Source organism: Hyperolius riggenbachi, chromosome 8 (genome assembly GCF_040937935.1).
Source record: "Hyperolius riggenbachi isolate aHypRig1 chromosome 8, aHypRig1.pri, whole genome shotgun sequence".
Taxonomy (NCBI): Eukaryota; Metazoa; Chordata; class Amphibia; order Anura; family Hyperoliidae; genus Hyperolius; species Hyperolius riggenbachi.
The window spans coordinates 295289655-295310317 of NC_090653.1; the positions used below are offsets into that span (position 1 = coordinate 295289655).

General features: G+C 53.9%; 1 protein-coding gene across 12 annotated transcripts in view; it reads right to left on the reverse strand.

Annotated features, from left to right (window-relative positions):
• The window catches only part of CACNA1B (calcium voltage-gated channel subunit alpha1 B), a 505489-nt gene that overhangs the window by 106633 nt on the left and 378193 nt on the right, over positions 1–20663 (reverse strand). For all 12 annotated transcript variants that reach the window (XM_068249170.1, XM_068249175.1, XM_068249173.1 and 9 more), the window contains one exon: positions 13060–13166. In XM_068249170.1, coding sequence (XP_068105271.1) covers positions 13060–13166 — 107 coding nt within the window. The remainder of the gene's footprint in view (positions 1–13059; positions 13167–20663) is intronic.

Genomic DNA, 20663 nt, shown 5'->3' on the forward strand with positions numbered 1-20663 from the left:
GACTGACCATTTTGGAGGAATGTGGGACCCCTCAGTATCCAGTGTGGCCCCCCGAATTCTCAGCATGCATCACCCCTCATGCGGTCTGGGTTAGTCATGCAGACCCGTTAGGCTTAATACCTGCGTTGTGCTGGTTTCTACCGACAGCCCCCCTCACCAGATCTTACTGGAAAAACGTCATCCGAGCGTCACAACCCGTCACCACTTTAAGGCGGAGCCAAAGGTCAGGATAAAATCAACTGCTAACCTCACAGACCCCATAAGAGAGGCGGCATTGTGTGTCATGGCTGCAGACCCCATAAGGGAGGCGGCATTGTGTGTCATGGCTGCAGACCCCATAAGGGAGGCGGCATTGTGTGTCATGGCTGCAGACCCCATAAGGGAGGCGGCATTGTGTGTCATGGCTATTATTAAAAGATTTTCATACTTCATTTATTGATTCAGACCCCAAATTTCGCATGTTTACTGAAAACTCAGAATGCTGGCATCACTAATCCCTACCCTGGCTTATGATCATGGGGTCTTGGGGGGCTTCTACATTGGCCATTGTAGGGCACTAGATAAGGAGTGCCCATGTCACACACATATATGTGTATGCTCCGCCCCCCATGTCACACGTATGTGTGTATGCCCCGCCCCATGTCACACGTATGTGTGTATGTCCTGCCCCCCATGTCACATGTATGTGTGTATGCCCCACCCCCATGTCACATATATGTGTGTATGCCCAGCCCCCATGTCACACGTAGGTGTGTATGCCCCGCCCCATGTCACACGTAGGTGTGTATGCCCCGCCCCCATGTTACACGTATGTGTGTATGCCCCGCTTCCTCATGTCACACGTATGTGTGTATGTCCTGCCCCCCATGTCACACGTTTGTGTGTATGCCCCGCCCCCCCATGTCACACGTATGTGTGTATGCCCCGCCTCCTCATGTCACACGTATGTGTGTATGTCCTGCCCCCCATGTCACACGTATGTGTATGCCCCGCCCCCCATGTCACACGTATGTGTGTATGCCCCGCCCCCCCATGTCACACGTATGTGTGTATGCCCCGCCCCCCCATGTCACACGACCATGAAAATAATATATACTCCCCAGCATACTCCATTGGCTAGAGGCTACCATTATGTGGGACTAGGGGAGATTGCTGGAACCTGTAGTTCTGTCTTGGGTCATGTGATAAGCGGCAGAACTCCCATTACTCCAATCAATCTGTTCAATTCATTTATATTACTGTCGTGATTTTTGTCCTGACCTCTTGAGCTCTCACAAATTTCCAACAGCAATTTGGCTATCAGGGTAAGGCAGTGAAGGCAGCTGCCTAGGGTGCGGAAGAAATCGGGCCCAGAATTCAGACGACCTCTGAGGGATTGCCTCCAGACGCCTGTGTATTCGGTATAACCGGCACAGCACGGGTATAGGAGAACGGGTGAGAGGAGCGAAATGACCAGGGTGTGATCCAGGGGGATTCTGGCCAGCAAGCTTAGGCAATAGTTGACACTTTCTTCTGCAGCTGCTGAGGGCATGCTGGGATTTGTAGTCTCACAAATTGCCTAGGCCAGCAGCATAATGAAGAATGCCTCATCTTACAATACAGTCATGGCTGCATATATTGTAATCTGGGTTAGGTGGTGCATGGTGTAGGTAATGCAGCGATCATGCCCTGAATGAGGCTACGCCATGATATCTAACGCAGGGTTCCACGCGTCAGCAATTATCATTGATGTATTACTATTTATAATGTGCCACCATATTCTCTGGCAGACCACTAGGAGGCAGAACCGAGCCTATCAACAGCAATTACCCCGGGCGAGGGGCAGGACCAAGCCTATCAGCAGCAACTACCCCAGGCGGGAGGGGCAACATCAAAGCCTATCAGCACAAAAACTAAGGATATCAGCAGCAATAACTCCAGGGGGGGGGGGGGGGGGGGAGGGGGTTGTCAGAGTGTGGCAGAACCAAGCCTATCAGCAGCAACTACCCCAGGGGGGGTTGGGAGAGGGCGGGGGGGGGGGGGGTTCGGGTTGGGTCGTCAGAGGGTGGCAGAACCAAGCCTATCAGCAGTAATTACCCCATGGGGGTATGACTGAGCTTATATTGCTGTCACTTGCAGTAGGTAGTAGAAATCTAACAGAACTGACAGGTTTTAGTCTGGTCCATCTCCTCATGGGGGATTCTTAGCATGGCCTTTATTCTTTATAAAGACACTCCTTGAAAAGGATTTATACAAAGATGCTGGCCAGCCTCCCTGCCAACATTTTTTAGCAGTTGGACGGAGCAACTGCCATTCACTAAGTGCTTTTGAAAATAAAGAAAACCCTGAGAATCCTCTATGAGGAGATGGGCTAGTCCAAAACCTGTCAGTACTGTTATTTCTACTACCTACTGAGAGTGACAGCAAGATGCTAGAACAATCATTTATGGCTCATTTTACTCTGGAAGAAACGCACTTCTTATTTGTATGTGTTTACACGCATTTTACAATTTTCGCGACAGAGGTCCTTCAAATCAGAAGAAAATGCCGAGGCAAAATGTTTGCTATGCAATCTTTTGGTGCTCACGCTGATATAACCCAAAAGACATCATAGGAGGAGGGGCAGCCAGATAACTACTATTACCACCCTGAGATCAGAGAATCGATGTCCAAATGCAACCGGCTCTGACAATCCAATTGGAATGCAAGCAGAGGAAAGGGGCCAAAACCAAACTCATCTCATGTGAGGAGACGAGGGAATCTGGGGAGAGTAACGTCTACACGGAGGGCGGGGTCCGATCATGTGACTCCATGTGAGGAGACGAGGGAATCTGGGGAGAGTAACGTCTACATGGAGGGCGGGGTCCGATCATGTGACTCCATGTGAGGAGACGAGGGAATCTGGGGAGAGTAACGTCTACACGGAGGGCGGGGTCCGATCATGTGACTCCATGTGAGGAGCGAGGGAATCTGGGGAGAGTAACATCTACATGGAGGGCGGGGTCCGATCATGTGACTCCATGTGAGGAGACGAGGGAATCTGGGGAGAGTAACATCTACATGGAGGGCGGGGTCCGATCATGTGACTCCATGTGAGGAGATGAGGGAATCTGGGGAGAGTAACGTCTACATGGAGGGCGGGGTCAGATCATGTGACTCCATGTGAGGAGACGAGGGAATCTGGGGAGAGTATTGTCTACACGGAGGGCGGGGTCCGATCATGTGACTCCATGTGAGGAGACGAGGGAATCTGGGGAGAGTAACGTCTACATGGAGGGCGGGGTCCGATCATGTGACTCCATGTGAGGAGACGAGGGAATCTGGGGAGAGTATTGTCTACACGGAGGGCGGGGTCCGATCATGTGACTCCATGTGAGGAGATGAGGGAATCTGGGGAGAGTAACGTCTACATGGAGGGCGCGGTCCGATCATGTGACTCCATGTGAGGAGATGAGGGAATCTGGGGAGAGTAACGTCTACATGGAGGGCGGGGTCTGATCATGTGACTCCATGTGAGGAGACGAGGGAATCTGGGGAGACTATCCTCTACATGGAGGAGAGGGGGGGGCGCTGTGCTGATCCGATCATGTGACTCCATGTGAGGAGATGAGGGAATCTGGGGAGAGTAACGTCTACATGGAGGGCGGGGTCCGATCATGTGACTCCTGTGAGGAGACGAGGGAATCCGGGGAGAGTACTGTCTACATGGAGGGGGGCGCTGTGCTGATCCGATCGTGTGACTCCATGTGAGGAGATGAGGGAATCTGGGGAGAGTACCGTCTACATGGAGCGAGAAGCGGGGGAGGGGTGCGGAGATGCTTTTTGCTGATCATATCTTGTGACTCGATCAAAGGAAACTCCAGCAAATGTTTCACTTTAACTTCCGTAAATCTGAAGAGGAATCAGGACCTCATCCGGGTTTCTAGGATGTCCCCATTTCCTGTCCTGACAGGAAGTGCACGCCTCTCCAACCAGGCGCATTGGAAGACACAATTATTGGGAGTTGGATCCCTTATACATTTGTCATTGTTGCCCTCCTCTCCTGTTCCCGGGACCCCCAGGCATGGAGAACCACAGAGACCCCCCCTCCACCAGGGGGGATACAGAGAGGGTTCCATTCCCGAGGCTTTTCTGTGATACCAGCTATGACGGCACTATATTTTCTAGGGATAAATGACAAAATCCTGGCTGCACTATCCTAGTAGCTGGGTTACTGGGGCGGGGCCTGATGCTACTTCCTGCTTGTTGGTTACCCCACCATCTGAACAGACAGTCATGTATGGAAGCACGGCGGTGTGGCCGGGGCAACAGCTGAGACTTGTGGCTCATTTCAATGTGCCGGGTCCTGTGGAGCTGCCATTGTGATTTCTGCATATGTCTTTTTACTCTAGTTCCTATTTGTTATGTGAACATGGAGCCTATAATGCCCACTAATGATACAATCTTGATTGTACAACCTTATCAAATCCATGCAGTAGGCAGTCCCTCATAATACACAGAAGTGGTAAGATTGTACAATGGAGATTGTATCATTAGCGGGCCCTGGTGGGCGGTACTAGGAATCTGGCTCATCTCCCATTTCTTTGCTGTATAGTTAATAAAGCGTGGGCAGGCGTGGGCCCTGGTGGGTGGTAGTAGGGATCTGATTGGCGTGGGTTAGCGTGGGCAGGCGTGGATTGGCGTGGGTCAGCGTGGGCCCTGGTGGGTGGTAGTAGGGGTTTGATTGGCGTGGGTCAGCGTGGATTGGAATGGGTCAGCGTGGGCCCTGGTGGGTGGTAGTAGGGGTTTGATTGGCGTGGGTCAGCGTGGATTGGCGTGGGTCAGCGTGGGTCCTGGTGGGTGGTAGTAGGGATCTGATTGGCGTGGGTCAGCGTGGGCAGGCGTGGATTGGCGTGGGCCCTGGTGGGTGGTAGTAAGGATCTGATTGGCGTGGGTCAGCGTGGATTGGTGTGGGTCAGCATGGGCCCTGGTGGGTGGTGGTAGGGATCTGATTGGCGTGGGTCAGCAGGGATTGGTGTGGGTCAGCGTGGGCCCTGGTGGGTGGTGGTAGGGATCTGATTGGCATGGGTCAGCGTGGGACCTGGTGGGTGGTAGTAGGGATTTGATTGGCGTGGGTCAGCGTGGGCAGGCGTGGGTCAGTGTGGGCCCTGGTGGGTGGTAGTTGGGATTTGATTAGCGTGGGTCAGCGTGGGCAGGCGTGGGTCAGCGTGGGCCCTGGTGGGTGGTAGTAGGGATCTGATTGGTGTGGGTCAGCGTGGGCAGGCATGGATTGGTGTGGGCCCTGGTGGGTGGTAGTTGGGATCTGATTGGCGTGGGTCAGCGTGGGCAGCCGTGGATTGGTGTGGGTTGGCGTGGGCCCTGGTGGGTGGTAGTAGGGATCTGATTGGCGTGGGTCAGCGTGGGCAGGCGTGGATTGGTGTGAGTTGGCGTGGGCCCTGGTGAGTGGTAGTAGGGATCTGATTGGCGTGGGTCAGCGTGGGCCCTGGTGGGTGGTAGAAGGGATCTGATTGGCGTGGGTCAGCGTGGGCAGGCGTGGATTGGCGTGGGCCCTGGTGGGTGGTAGTAGGGATCTGATTGGTGTAGGTCAGCGTGGGCAGGCGTGGATTGGCGTGGGCCCTGGTAGGTGGTAGTAGGGATCTGATTGGCGTGGGTCAGCATGGGCAGGCGTGGATTGGCGTGGGTTGGCGTGGGCCCTGGTGGGTGGTAGTAGGTATATGATTGGCGTGGGACAGCGTGGGCAGGCATGGATTGGCGTGGGCCCTGGTGGGTGGTAGTAGGGATCTGATTGGCGTGGGTCAGCGTGGGCCCTGGTGGGTGGTAGTAGGGATCTGATTGGTGTGGGTCAGCGTGGGCAGGCATGGATTGGTGTGGGCCCTGGTGGGTGGTAGTTGGGATCTGATTGGCGTGGGTCAGCGTGGGCAGCGGTGGATTGGTGTGGGTTGGCGTGGGCCCTGGTGGGTGGTAGTAGGGATCTGATTGGCGTGGGTCAGCGTGGGCAGGCGTGGATTGGTGTGAGTTGGCGTGGGCCCTGGTGAGTGGTAGTAGGGATCTGATTGGCGTGGGTCAGCGTGGGCCCTGGTGGGTGGTAGAAGGGATCTGATTGGCGTGGGTCAGCGTGGGCAGGCGTGGATTGGCGTGGGCCCTGGTGGGTGGTAGTAGGGATCTGATTGGTGTAGGTCAGCGTGGGCAGGCGTGGATTGGCGTGGGCCCTGGTAGGTGGTAGTAGGGATCTGATTGGCGTGGGTCAGCATGGGCAGGCGTGGATTGGCGTGGGTTGGCGTGGGCCCTGGTGGGTGGTAGTAGGTATATGATTGGCGTGGGACAGCGTGGGCAGGCATGGATTGGCGTGGGCCCTGGTGGGTGGTAGTAGGGATCTGATTGGCGTGGGTCAGCGTGGGCAGGCGTGGATTGGCGTGGGCCCTGGTGGGTGGTAGTAGGTATATGATTGGCGTGGGTCAGCGTGGGCAGGCATGGATTGGCGTGGGCCCTGGTGGGTGGTAGTAGCGATCTGATTGGCGTGGGTCAGCGTGGGCAGGCGTGGGCCCTGGTGGGTTGTAGTAGGGATCTGATTGGCGTGGGTCAGAGTGGGCAGGCGTGGGTTGGCGTGGGCCCCGGTGGGTGGTAGTAGCGATCTGATTGGCGTGGGTCAGCGTGGGCAGGCGTGGGCCCTGGTGGGTTGTAGTAGGGATCTGATTGGCGTGGGTCAGCGTGGGCAGGCGTGGGTTGGCGTGGGCCCCGGTGGGTGGTAGTAGGGATCTGATTGGCGTGGGTCAGCGTAGGCAGGCGTGGATTGGCGTGGGTTGGTGTGGGCCCTGGTAGGTGGTAGTAGGGATCTGATTGGCGTGGGGCGCCGGGCCCCCAGCTTGAAGATTTATCTGCACTTGATTTCATGCTGTTAATGAGATGATTGCAGCTAATTGTAGGTCAGGAATGGCGGCGGGGAAGGATGGGGTGATCGGGTGCTTCTGAGAGGTGGAGGTCGCATACAGGACTTTCCTGTATGTGTGGAAATAGATTGCATTTACCCAACAAAACTCCTAGAGAGGGACACAGATCCAGCAATGGAGAGACAAAGAGAAAGCGTGAGATCAGTGAGCGAGAACACAACAAAAACACCACAAAGCAACAACAACAACAACAACAGTCATATAACAGCAGCACACAGCGCCCTCTAGCGGTACATGTCAGACATTTCACAATAAAAAGCAAAACTTCCTCAAAGCTCTGCTGATAAAACTATATTAATAATAATGAAATCTCCTGCATGCAAGTCATTTTCCTGCACATTTGCGCTTGCACTGATTGTCCTCTAGGGGGCAGTATGCGCTCATGGAGAATAATGTGGTACCTGCTAATAGAGTTGCATCAGCTAATTGTATTAGAAATGGATGTGGGTCATTATAGAGAGTCTGGAAATGACCTGAGTGGCCCCACCGGAGGACAGATCGATTCTCTCGCATTCTACACATTGCTTCATCTGCAGCAGATCTCAGGAATGAATTCTTACACAAATGGCTGTATGTAAAGTCAGGGAGGTGAGAAGCACAGCAAGTGTGCCCAGTGAGGCAATGGAGGGATAAGACAATCAGGAAGGGAGATGAACAAGGAATAGCAAAGCAAGGGGTGGCACATACAGCATTGTGGGGGAGGGAAGGGGCAGAGATGGGGGGGGGGGGGGGGGGTCAGAGAGGAGGGGAGAGAAAGAGAAGGTGGAGGAGAGAGAGAGGGTGTACAGGGAGGGGATAGACAGAAGGGGGGGGGGGGAGCAGATAAAGAGGGGGCAGAGAGAGTATGGGGGAGGGGAGTACAGGGAGGGTGGGAGAGACAGAAAGGAGGGGAGAGAGAGTGAGAGAGAGATGGGACAGCAAAGGGAGGAGTGAACAGAGGGGTGGACTGACAAAGAAAGAGAGAGAGAGAGAGAGTTGGTGAGATGAGACTGACAAAGATGAAGAGAGGAAAATAAGAGAGTGATGGCAGAGAGACAGAATAATGAGTGGAGAGAGAGGTGACAGAAAGGAGAGAGAGGTGACAGAGAGGAGAGAGAGGTGACAGAGAGGAGAGAGAGGTGACAGAAAGGAGAGAGAGGTGACAGAGAGGAGAGAGAGGTGACAGAGAGGGGAGAGAGGTGACAGAGAGGGGAGAGAGGTGACAGAGAGGAGAGAGAGGCAGTAGAGAGGAGAGAGAGGTGGTAGAGAGGAGAGAGAGAGGTGGCAGAGAGGAGAGAGAGATGGCAGCGAGGAGAGAGGTGGCAGAGAGGAGAGAGAGGTGGCAGAGAGGAGAGAGGGGTGGCAGAGAGGAGAGAGAGAGGTGGCAGAGAGGAGAGAGAGAGGTGGCAGAGAGGAGAGAGGTGGCAGAGAGGAGAGAGAGGTGGCAGAGAGGAGAGAGAGGTGGCAGAGAGGAGAGAGAGGTGGTAGAGAGGAGAGAGAGGTGGCAGAGAGGAGAGAGAGGTGGCAGAGAGGAGAGAGAGGTGGCAGAGAGGGGAGAGAGATGGCAGAGAGGAGAGAGAGGTGGCACAGAGGAGAGAGAGGTGGTAGAGAGGAGAGAGAGAGGGGTGGCATAGGGGGGAGAGAGATGGCAGAGAGGAGAGAGAGGTGGCAGAAAGGAGAGAGGTGGCAGAGAGGAGAGAGGAGAGAGAGGTGGCAGAGAGGAGAGAGAGGTGGCAGAGAGGGGAGAGATTTGGCAGAGGGGAGAGATGTGGCAGAGGGGAGAAAGATGGCAGAGAGGAGAGAGAGGTGGCAGAGAGGAGAGAGAGGTGGCAGAGAGGGGAGAGATGTGGCAGAGAGGGGAGAGATGTGGCAGAGAGGAGAGAGAGGTGGCAGAGAGGAGAGAGAGGTGGCAGAGAGCAGAGAGAGGTGGCAGAGAGGAGAGAGAGGTGGCAGAGAGCAGAGAGAGGTGGAAGAGAGGAGAGAGAGGTGGCAGAGAGGAGAGAGAGGTGGCAGAGAGGAGAGAGAGATGGCAGAGAGGAGAGAGAGGTGGCAGTGAGGAGAGAGGTGGCAGAGGAGAGAGAGGAGGTGGCAGAGAGGAGAGAGAGATGGAAGAGAGGAGAAAGAGAGCAGAGAGAGGTGGCAGAGAGCAGAGAGAGGTGGCAGAGAGCAGAGAGAGGTGGCAGAGGGGAGAGAGAGGAGGTGGCAGAGAGGAGGTGGCAGAGAGGAGGTGAGAGAGAGGAGGTGGCAGAGAGGAGAGAGAGGAGGTGGCAGAGAGGAGAGAGAGATGGCAGAGAGGAGAGAGAGATGGCAGAGAAGAGAGAGAGGAGGTGGCAGAGAGGAGAGAGAGGTGGCAGAGAGGAGAGGTGGCAGAGAGGAGAGAGATGGCAGAGAGGAGAGAGAGGTGGCAGAGACGAGAGAGAGAGATGGCAGAGAGGAGAGATGTGGCAGAGAGGAGAGAGATGGCAGAGAGGAGAGGGAGATGGCAGAGAGGAGAGAGAGGTGGCAGAGAGGAGAGAAAGGTGGCAGAGAGCAGAGAGAGGTGGCAGAGAGGAGAGAGAGGTGGCAGAGAGGAGAGAGATGGCAGAGAGGAGAGAGGCGGTAGAGAGGAGAGAGAGGGTGGCAGAGAGGAGAGAGAGGGTGGCAGAGAGGAGAGAGAGGCAGCAGAGAGGCGAGAGAGGGGAGGGAGAGGTGGCAGAGAGGAGAGAGAGATGGCAGAGAGGAGAGGGAGATGGCAGAGAGGAGAGAGAGGTGGCAGAGAGGAGAGAGAGAGGCGGTAGAGAGGTGGGAGAGGGGAGAGAGAGCAGAGAGAGATGGCAGAGAAGAGAGGGAGATGGCAGAGAGGAGAGAGAGGTGGCAGAGAGGAGAGAGACAGAAATGGAAGCCTCGGGAGGAGAGACTGTGCAGACAATGCGACCAGGAGGTCTTGGAGGATGAGGCCCACTTCCTGCTACACTGCAGCAAATACGCACCTGTGAGGACCGCCCACTTCCAGAGACTCTCCGCCCACATCCAGGATTTTACCTCCACAGATGAGGAGCGGAAACTCTACATCCTACTGGGGAGGAGAAAACAACCGTGCAAATAGCTGCCCGATATGTCACAGCCTGCCACCAACTGAGAGGAACATGATACCACATGGACTGTATTCCCCCCCAATACCCCCCTATGGACTGTATATCCCAGTCCCCCATGCTGCCCCTTACATCATCCACACACCTATGGACTATATACCCCAACTCCCTATATCCTTCCCTATTCCCACAACCCCCCCCCCCCCCCCCCCCCCCCATGTTAATGTTTTGTCTTGTTTTGCTTTGGCAATGCTAAATGTATTTGGTCCTGCCAATAAAGCTTTTTTGGATTTGGATTTGGAGAGAGAGGCGGCAGAAAGGCGAGAGAGGGGAGAGAGAGGCGGCAGAGAGGCGAGAGAGGGGAGGGAGAGGAGGCAGAGAGGAGAGAGAGATGGCAGAGAGGAGAGGGAGATGGCAGAGAGGAGAGGGAGATGGCAGAGAGGAGAGAGAGATGGCAGAGAGGGGAAAGAGGTGGCAGAGAGGAGAGAGAGAGGTGGTAGAGAGGTGGGAGAGGGGAGAGAGAGCTGGCAGAGAGCAGAGAGAGGTGGCAGAGAGGAGAGAGAGGTGGCAGAGAGGAGAGAGAGAGGCGGTAGAGAGGTGGGAGAGGGGAGAGAGAGATGGCAGAGAGGAGAGAGAGGGTGGCAGAGAGGAGAGAGAGGTGGTAGAGAGGCGGGAGAGGGGAGAGAGAGGTGGCAGAGAGGAGAGAGAGATGGCAGAGAGGAGAGAGAGATGGCAGAGAGGAGAGAGGTGGCAGAGAGGAGAGAGAGGTGGTAGAGAGTAGGTGTTGGGGCAGAGGTGACGACTGGCACAGACGTGGCTGGCACAGAGGAGAGTGAGGCACGTGGCACATGAAGACACATTGCCAGAATGAAGGATTTGGGTTTTGAAGACTTTGTGGTAGCGGATATAAAGTATTGTTTGTGGTCGGAGCAGGAAAAAATGGCGCCGGGAATAAATGGCGCATGGAGCCGCCGCTAGTGTGTAAAATGCTATTTTGCGTTTTAATGTGAAAACATTAAATAGCGTTTTAATGTTAAAACGCTATTTAATGTTTTCACATTAAAATGCAAAATAGCGTTTTGAAAGCAGCAGCACCTAGAGAGCCATCCCCCTCTGTCCAATTTTGTCCCCCAGCGTATGTCTTCTGCCCCCCCCCCCCCATGTCCCCAGTGGTCGTCCTGGTCTCCCCCTGTCCAATTTTGTCCTCCAATGTACCTCCTGTGCCCCGGCCTGGAGTACTACACAGGCAGATCATACGAGCAACTGGTGGAGGTATCTGCACGCTGGAGGCTTTCTGAAGCGTTCCACCAATCAGGCGGGGGGGGGGGGGAGGGGGGGGGGGAGGCAGGCAGTTACATGATCACCGCTATTCACCTCTCTGCTCCTGTCTTCTTATTGGACGCGATGCTTCCGCCTCCGAGACCATCACATCCAATGCATCCAATTAGAAGACAGGAGCAGAGAGGTGAATAGCAGTGATTGGCGGTTCTGGGGCAGCGCCCCCCGCCTGATTGGTGGATCTCTTTAGAAAGCCTCCAGCGTGCAGATACCTCCACCAGCTGCTGGTATGATCTGCCTGTGTAGTACTCCAGGCCGGGGCACAGGAGGTACATTGGAGGACAAAATTGGACATGGGGGAGACCAGGAAGACCACTGGGGACACAGCTGGACATGGGGGGCAGAGGACATACGCTGGGGGACAAAATTGGACAGAGGGGGATGGCTCTCTAGGCGCTGCTGCTTTCAAAACGCTATTTTGCGTTTTAATGTTAAAACATTAAATAGAGTTTTACACACTAGCGGCGGCTCCATGCGCCATTTATTCCCGGCGCCATTTTTGGCTGTATACTTTGTGGTTAATGTTTGTAGGATGCCAAGTTATCCTGTAATTTCTGGCAGCAGAACTCAGAGAGGACCTGCTACATCTCATGGAAGAAACCAAGTATGGCCTGGGAGATATAATCAGATGGATCTAGCTGATCCTGCTAATGGATCTAGCGTAGTTGATCTACCAGTAGGATCTACCAAGGCAAATGGCAGAGGGATGACCTGTTATGTCTACCAGAAGAACTTAAAGAGTCTCCTCTAGGTTTTGTGGAGGACTCTGGGGTGGTCCTGTCAGGTCTCAGAAGGATTCAAGGACTTCCTACCATAGCTGCAGGTTTCCAACCTGTCCTGCCAACTCTGTCACTCTTTCTTCAATGCTTTCCTACAGCAAACGATACAGCAAACGATACCACTTGTTTCACTAGGACTATCAGAAACTTTCAGGCTCTCCTGGTTTCCACAGAATGCTCTTGTGATAGGACCTATAATGTTTCTCCCAGGTGTTCCACAGACCATCATCCATGCTTAACATGGGTTCTGGAGTGGACTCTCGGCCCTGCGTGGTCCTACCATATCCCTGCTATGGTTCCTCAGCTTTCCTGCTGGGTCTAGTGCAGGATTTCAGGGTGAATCTTAACAGCATTATCATAAATTGGTCTACTCATCTGATCCTGTGCCCACTGTAACGGCTGAGTCTGTAGAACGAGGTCTTCTGCGACATTTTATTAAAATAAATGTTCAAATTTTTAAAAATTTTTATTATGAAGGGTAATTCTATTACATAGATGCATAGAAAACTTCAGTAAAACTATTGTAGTTTTTGCTAAGTAAAAATGTCTGCTGCATTAACTTACACTTCTGTTGGGTGACTTACAAATGCCTTGTCCCTCTCCCACGGCCACTTCAGTCTCAGCCACGCCCAGTGTATTCACATGGGCACGAAGACAGGACAATAACTGCTCTGTTCCATGAAGCCACACCTCCCTGCTGACTGATAGCCTATCCTGGCGGTTAGCCTCTAGGAGGGAGGCGGTTCATCAGACTGACGGGCAGAGGGGGAGTTAGCAGGCAGCAGGGGGTGGCTGTGGGTGGGATTAGGAGCTGTGAATTGGTGCAACATTCATTTGCCTTTATTTACAAAAATACTTTTTTTTTTGCAGTAACTTTTTAACAGTTGTAAAATAATAAACAAAGCTCTATAAGAGGCTGTAAGAAGGCAGAACTGCATGTAAGACAACAAAGCTGGGTTTGCTTACGAGAAGGCGAACGCCACCAAGGCCCCGGAGACCACGATGAAATCCAGAATATTCCACAGATCCCGGAAATACGAGCCGGAGTGCAGGAGGAGACCCAAGTCTATCATCTGCGGAGAGAAAATCCCAGAGTGACAATCATGATTCCGCCTACCACTGGCATGTCACTGCCTACCACTGCCTGCAACTGCCTATAACCGCCTGCCACTGCCTATAACCGCCTGCCACTGCCTATAACCGCCTGCCACTGCCTACCACTGCCTGCAACTGCCTGCAACTTCCTACCACTGCATGTCACTGCCTGCAACCGCCTGCCACTGCATGTAACTGCCTGCCACTGCATGTCACTGCCTGCAACTGCCTATAACCGCCTGCCACTGCCTGCAACTGCCTATAACCGCCTGCCACTGCCTGCAACCGCCTACCACTGCCTGCAACTGCCTACCACTGCCTGCAACCACCTGCCACAGCCTGCAACTGCCTACCACTGCATGTAACTGCCTGCAACCACCTGCCACTGCATGTAACTGCCGTCAACTGCCTACCACTGCCTACCACTGCCTGCAACTGCCTGCAACTGCCTGCAACTGCCTACCACTGCCTGCAACTGCCTATAACCGCCTGCCACTGCCTGCAACTGCCTACCACTGCCTGCAACTACCTACCACTGCATGTAACTGCCTACCACTGCATGTAACTGCCTACCACCACCTGCCACTGCATGTAACTGCCTGCAACTGCCTACCACTGCCTGCAACTGCCTACCACTGCATGTAACTGCCTGCAACCACCTGCCACTGCATGTAACTGCCTGCAACTGCCTACCATTGCATGTCACTGCCTGCAACCACCTGCCACTGCATGTAACCGCCTGCCACTGCCTGCAACCGCCTGCCACTGCCTGCAACCGCCTGCCACTGCCTACCACTGCATGTAACTGCCTACCACTGCCTGCAACTGCCTACCATTGCATGTCACTGCCTGCAACCACCTGCCACTGCATGTAACTGCCTGCCACTGCCTGCAACCACCTGCCACTGCCTACCACTGCATGTAACTGTCTACTACTGCCTGCAACTGCCTACCATTGCATGTCACTGCCTGCAACCACCTGCCACTGCATGTAACTGCCTGCCACTGCCTGCAACCACCTGCCACTGCCTACCACTGCATGTAACTGTCTACTACTGCCTGCAACTGCCTACCATTGCATGTCACTGCCTGCAACCACCTGCCACTGCATGTAACCGCCTGCCACTGCCTGCAACCGCCTGCCACTGCCTGCAACTGCCTACCACTGCCTGCAACTGCTACCACTGCCTGCAACCGCCTGCCACTGCATGTAACTGTCTACCACTGCCTGCAACTGCCTACCATTGCATGTCACTGCCTGCAACCACCTGCCACTGCATGTAACTGCCTGCCACTGCCTGCAACTGCCTACCACTGCCTGTAACTGCCTACCACTGCATGTAACTGCCTGCAACTGCCTACCACTGCCTGCAACTGCCTGCCACTGCCTACCATTGCATGTAACTGCCTACCACTGCCTGCAACCACCTACCACTGCCTGCAACTGCCTACCACTGCATGTAACTGCCTGCAACCACCTGCCACTGCATGTAACTGCCTGCAACTGCCTACCATTGCATGTCACTGTCTGCAACCACCTGCCACTTCATGTAACTGCCTGCCACTGCCTGCAACCGCCTGCAACTGCCTGCAACCGCCTGCCACTGCCTACCACTGCATGTAACTGCCTACCACTGCATGTCACTGCCTGCAACCACTTGTCACTGCATGTAACTGCCTGCCACTGCCTGCAACCGCCTGCCACTGCCTACCACTGCATGTTACTGCCTACCACTGCCTGCAACTGCCTACCATTGCATGTCACTGCCTGCACCCACCTGCCACTGCATGTAACTGCCTGCCACTGCCTGCAACCGCCTGCCACTGCCTGCAACTGCCTACCACTGCCTGCAACTGCCTACCACTGCATGTAACTGCCTGCCACTGCCTGCAACCGCCTGCCACTGCCTGCAACCGCCTGCCACTGCATGTAACTGCCTACCACTGCCTGCAACTGCCTACCATTGCATGTCACTGCCTGCAACCACCTGCCACTGCCTGCAACCGCCTGCCACTGCCTGCAACTGCCTACCACTGCCTGCAACTGCCTACCACTGCATGTAACTGCCTGCCACTGCCTGCAACCGCCTGCCACTGCCTGTAACTGCCTACCACTGCCTGCAACTGCCTACCACTGCATGTAACTGCCTACCACTGCCTGCAACTGCCTACCACTGCCTGTAACTGCCTACCACTGCATGTAACTGCATGTAACTGTCTACCACTGCCTGCAACTGCCTACCACTGCCTGCAACTGCCTACCACTGCCTGCAACTGCCTACCACTACCTGCAACTTCCTACCACTGCATGTAACTGCCTACCACTGCGTGTAACTGCCTACCACTGCCTGCAACTGCCTACCACTGCATGTAACTGCCTACCACTGTATGTCACTGCCTGCAATCATCTGCCACTACTTGTCACTGCCTGCCACCACATGTCACTACCTGCAACTGCCTACCACCGCATGTCACTGCCTACCACCGCATGTCACTGCCTGTAACTGTCTACCACTGCCTACCACTGCCTGTAACTGCCTGCCACTGCATGTCACTGCCTGCCACCACGTCACTGCCTGTAACTGTCTACCACTGCTTGCCACCGCATGTCACTGCCTGTAACTGTCTACCACTACCTGCCACCACATGTCACTGCCTGTAACTGTCTACCACTGCTGCCACCACATGTCTTTGCCTGCAACTGCCTACTACTGCCTGCCACCACATGTCACTGCCTGTAACTGCCTACCACTGCATGTCACTGCCTGTAACTGTCTACCACTGCCTGCCACCGCATGTTACTGCCTGCAACTGCCTACTACTGCCTGCCACCACATGTCCTGACTGTCACTGCCTACCACTGCATGTCACTGCCTGTAACTGTCTACTACTGCCTACCACTGCATGTCACTGCCTGCCACCACATGTCACTGCCTGCAACTGCCTACCATCGCATGTCACTGCCAGCAACTGCTACCACTGCCTGCCACCACATGTCACTGCCTGCAACTGCCTGCCACCACATGTCACTGACTGTAACTGCCTACCAACGCATGTCAGTGACTGCCACCGCATGTCACTGCCTGTAACTGCCTACCACCGCATGTCACTGCCTGTAACTGGCTACCACTGCCTACACAGTTTGCCACACTGCCTGCCACCGCATGTCATGCCTGTAACTGTCTAATGCTGCCTACCACAGACTGCCACCTGCCTGCAACTGCTTGTCCCTGCTGCAACTGCTTACTACTGTCTGCAACTGCCTGCCCACCGCATGTCACTGCCTGCAGGGCCGGATTACCAACCAGGCAACAAAAGCAGTCGCTTGGGGCCCCATTCAGAGTCAAAGGGGCCCCATTAGCACATAAACCAGCCCTTGCCATCCTGTCAGCGGTGGCTGGATGGTATAATGGTTAAAGGGACTCTGAGCAGTGCAGTAACTATGGAAAGATGCATATCATTTTAAAGCTCTCTTTCTCCTCTTTCCAATGATATCTAAACGGCTGCTCTATGCCTTTTAGTTTTCGATATTTTCGCGATTGAAATCGCGGCCACAGGACAACTTTTCTCCAAAGTCAGCGGTGGCTGGATGGTATAATGGTTAAAGGGACTCTGAGCAGTGCAGTAACTATGGAAAGCTTCATATCATTTTAAAGCTCTCTTTCTCCTCTTTCCAATGATATATAAACAGCTGCTCTATGCCTTTTAGTTTTCGATATTTTCGCGATCGAAATCGCGGCCACAGGACGACTTTTCTCCAAAGTCAGCGGTGGCTGGATGGTATAATGGTTAAAGGGACTCTGAGCAGTGCAGTAACTATGGAAAGATGCATATCATTTTAAAGCTCTTTTTCTCCTCTTTCCAATGATATATAAACAGCTGCTCTATGCCTTTTAGTTTTTGATATTTTCACGATCGAAATCACGGCCACAGGACGACTTTTCTCCAAAGTTGGCAGCTCGATTCAGCACAATGCAATGAAATATAAGGAACCCAGGGGGATATAATTACAAACATCATGCTGGTAGGTGTGAGGATGTAATGAATTAGTTGTGGGTATGCTTAAAGGCATATCCACAGGCACTGCTTGGAGTCCCTTTAAGGGCTCTGCCGCTGACACAGGAGACCAGGGTTCAAATCTCAGCTCTGCCTGTTCAGTAAGCCAGCACCTATTCAGTAGGAGACCGTAGGCAAGTCTCTCTAACACTGCTACTGCCTATAGGGCGCGTCCTAGTGGCTGCAGCTCTGGCGCTTTGAGTCCACCAGGAGAAAAGCGCGATATAAATGTTATTTGTCTTGTCTTGTCAAATGATGCCGTGCGCTGCTGATTGTCTTCAGAGCCAGGCTCTCCTCCTAGGTCCCCCTCCTGCTACTGTGCGCTCTGCCGCTGCCCACTCCTCCCTCCCTTCCCACAGAGAACCACAGCTGCAGCAAGAATGACAGCAGCAGATGGCAAACGCTCACTCACCTATCCATGATCCAAGCAATAGAGATCCCGTCATCTGAAACCCATCTGTCTCTTCTACAGTGTAGCCGCTCGCTCTGAACTTCCTGATTCTCAGATCAGACATGACGTAGGAAGTAGTAATAGTAGTAGTAACAGAGCGGCAGCACTCTAGAGGAGACAGATCGGCTCCGGATGACGGGACCTCTATTGCTTGGATCGCAATAGGTGAATGTGATTCATCTGGTGCTGTCATTCTCCCCCACTGCGGCTGCCTTCTCTGCTGGACTATCGTATTCACTGGGATGGAGGCTGCATGGTGGCTGTCTAGTTTGGGAGGAAATTGGTTGTTCGGTGGTGGGAGTGGTTATGTAATTCTGTCTGGGGAACGGCTTCCGGTTTGGCGGTGTCCAGAGCTTTCTGCTATTGCCAGGCTGGAGATGCAGGGGGAAAGTGCTGCTGCTGTGATATCTGGCGCCCTCTTCACAGGGGTGCCCCAGCCCCTGAGTGCAAATGTCCCAGCCATTCATCTCTCACTCTGCATTTTGCCGCTGCTATTCCCTGCATTGTGCACCCACAGAGGAAAGCGTGCTGTTGCCCATAGCAACCAGTAGCTCGGCTGCCCGGTGTGTGCGACATATTGCTGTGCAGCTGCATCTTCTGATTCTATCACGACATGATGGGGGGGCCCAAATCAGTTACTTTGCTTAGGGCCCCATTTAGCCTTAATCCAGCTCTGACTGCCTGCAACGCATTACCCACGCTGGACAGGCAGCCCCTCCTCCACATTTAAGCACTGCCGCAGCCGACGCAACATGTCACGGTTTCCTGTTGCCGGGTAACGTCACTGCGTGTGAAGCGCTGACATGCGCGATGTTACAAATGCTGACATTCCGCTGCAACTTAATTACATCCTGAATGTCGCTGACGAGCAGCAGACGAGACGCTGAACTACCTGCCAAGAGCGCTGCCGTCCCCCTGAACCAGGCCTAAACGGGATGTTTTCTGCAGGTGTCAGGGTTTGGGGATCAGGGGGGACCCCTCAACCGTGTGTAATGTATGCAGGTGTCAGGGTTTGGGGTACAGCGGGGGACCCCTGCACTGTGTGTAATGTATGGAGGTGTTAGGGTTTGGGGTTCAGGGGGGACCCCTCAACCATGTGTAATGTATGCAGGTGTCAGGGTTTGGTGTTCAGGGGGACCCCTCAGCCGTGTGTAAAGTATGCAGGTGTCAGGGTTTGGGGTACAGTGGGGGACCCCTGCACTCTGTGTAATGTATGCAGGTGTTAGGGTTTGGGGTTCAGGGGGGACCCCTCAACCATGTGTAATGTATGCAGGTGTCAGGGTTTGGTGTTCAGGGGGACCCCTCAGCCGTGTGTAAAGTATGCAGGTGTCAGGGTTTGGGGTACAGCGGGGGACCCCTGCACTCTGTGTAATGTATGCAGGTGTTAGGGTTTGGGGTTCAGGGGGGACCCCTCAACCGTGTGTAATGTATGCAGGTGTCAGGGTTTGGTATTCAGGGGGACCCCTCAGCCGTGTGTAAAGTATGCAGGTGTCAGGGTTTGGGGTACAGCGGGGGACCCCTGCACTCTGTGTAATGTATGCAGGTGTTAGGGTTTGGGGTTCAGGGGGGACCCCTCAACCGTGTGTAATGTATGCAGGTGTCAGGGTTTGGTATTCAGGGGGACCCCTCAGCCGTGTGTAAAGTATGCAGGTGTCAGGGTTTGGGGTACAGCGGGGGACCCCTGCACTCTGTGTAATGCATGCAGGTGTTAGGTTTTGCTGTACAGCATGCACCCCTCAGCCCTGTGTAATGTATGGAGGTGTCAGGGTTTGGGGTACAGCATGGGACCCCTCAGCCGTGTGTAATGTATGCAGGTGTCAGGGTTTGGGGTTCAGGGGGGACCCCTCAACCGTGTGTAATGTATGCAGGTGTCAGGGTTTGGTGTTCAGTGGGACCCCTCTGCCCTGTGTAATGTATGCAGGTGTCAGGGTTTGGGGTACAGCGGGGGACCCCTCAGCTGTGTGTAATGTATGTAGGTGTCAGGGTTTGGTGTACAGGTGTGACCCCTCTGCCCTGTGTAATGTATGCAGGTGTCAGGGTTTGGGGTATGGCGGGGACCCCTCCCCCATCCCCATGTGTAATGTATGCAGGTGTTGGGGTATGGGGGCCTCCCCCATGTGTATTATATGCAGGTGTCAGGGTTTGGAGTACGGCGGGGGACCCCTCCCCATGTGTAATGTATGCTCCCGCCTCCAGTATCCCTGCTCCTCAGTACCTCTCAGTAATTACAGGAACAGTTTCCGTCTGTTAATTAGCGAGCAGAGCAGAGGATTGTGGGAAAAGCTGACTGTTTAATTAGCGCAGACAAATGACACAGTTACCATTAATTATATTTGCAGGAATTGTGTGGAAAACATTACGATGGAGGCCAACCGCCGGCGCCGAACAGAACGCGAGCGGCTGAGTAATATTATCCGAGCGTTTCTTCGCAAAGGCCGAGAGACGGCAAAACAACCCGGAGAGGAGGAAAGCCGAGACCCAAATATTTATACCGCAAGAATAACTCTGATATTACATACAGGGAGCCGGGGAGATGTACGTCACAGGCTGTGGGGGGACCCCGACTCACACACAACGTATTCTGCCAGTTACCGTCTGAAAGAGGCCTTAAAGGACACCCGAAGTGACATGTGACATGATGAGATAGACATGGGTATGTACAGTGCCTAGCACACATATAACTAGGCTGTGTTCCTTTTTTTCTTTATCTGCTTGAAAGAGTTAAATATCAGGTATGTAAGTGGCTGACTCAGTCCTGACTCAGACAGGAAGTGACTACAGTGTGACCCTCACTGATGAGAAATTCCAACTATAAAACACTTTCCTAGCCGAAAATGGCTTCTGAGAGCAGGAAAGAGATAAAAAGGGTCAATGGTTCATAGAGTTTAGCTCTGGCATACTTCAATGAATGTGTCATTGAGCAAAAACAATAAAACAGTTAAAACTTAAAAAGTAGATTTAACCACTT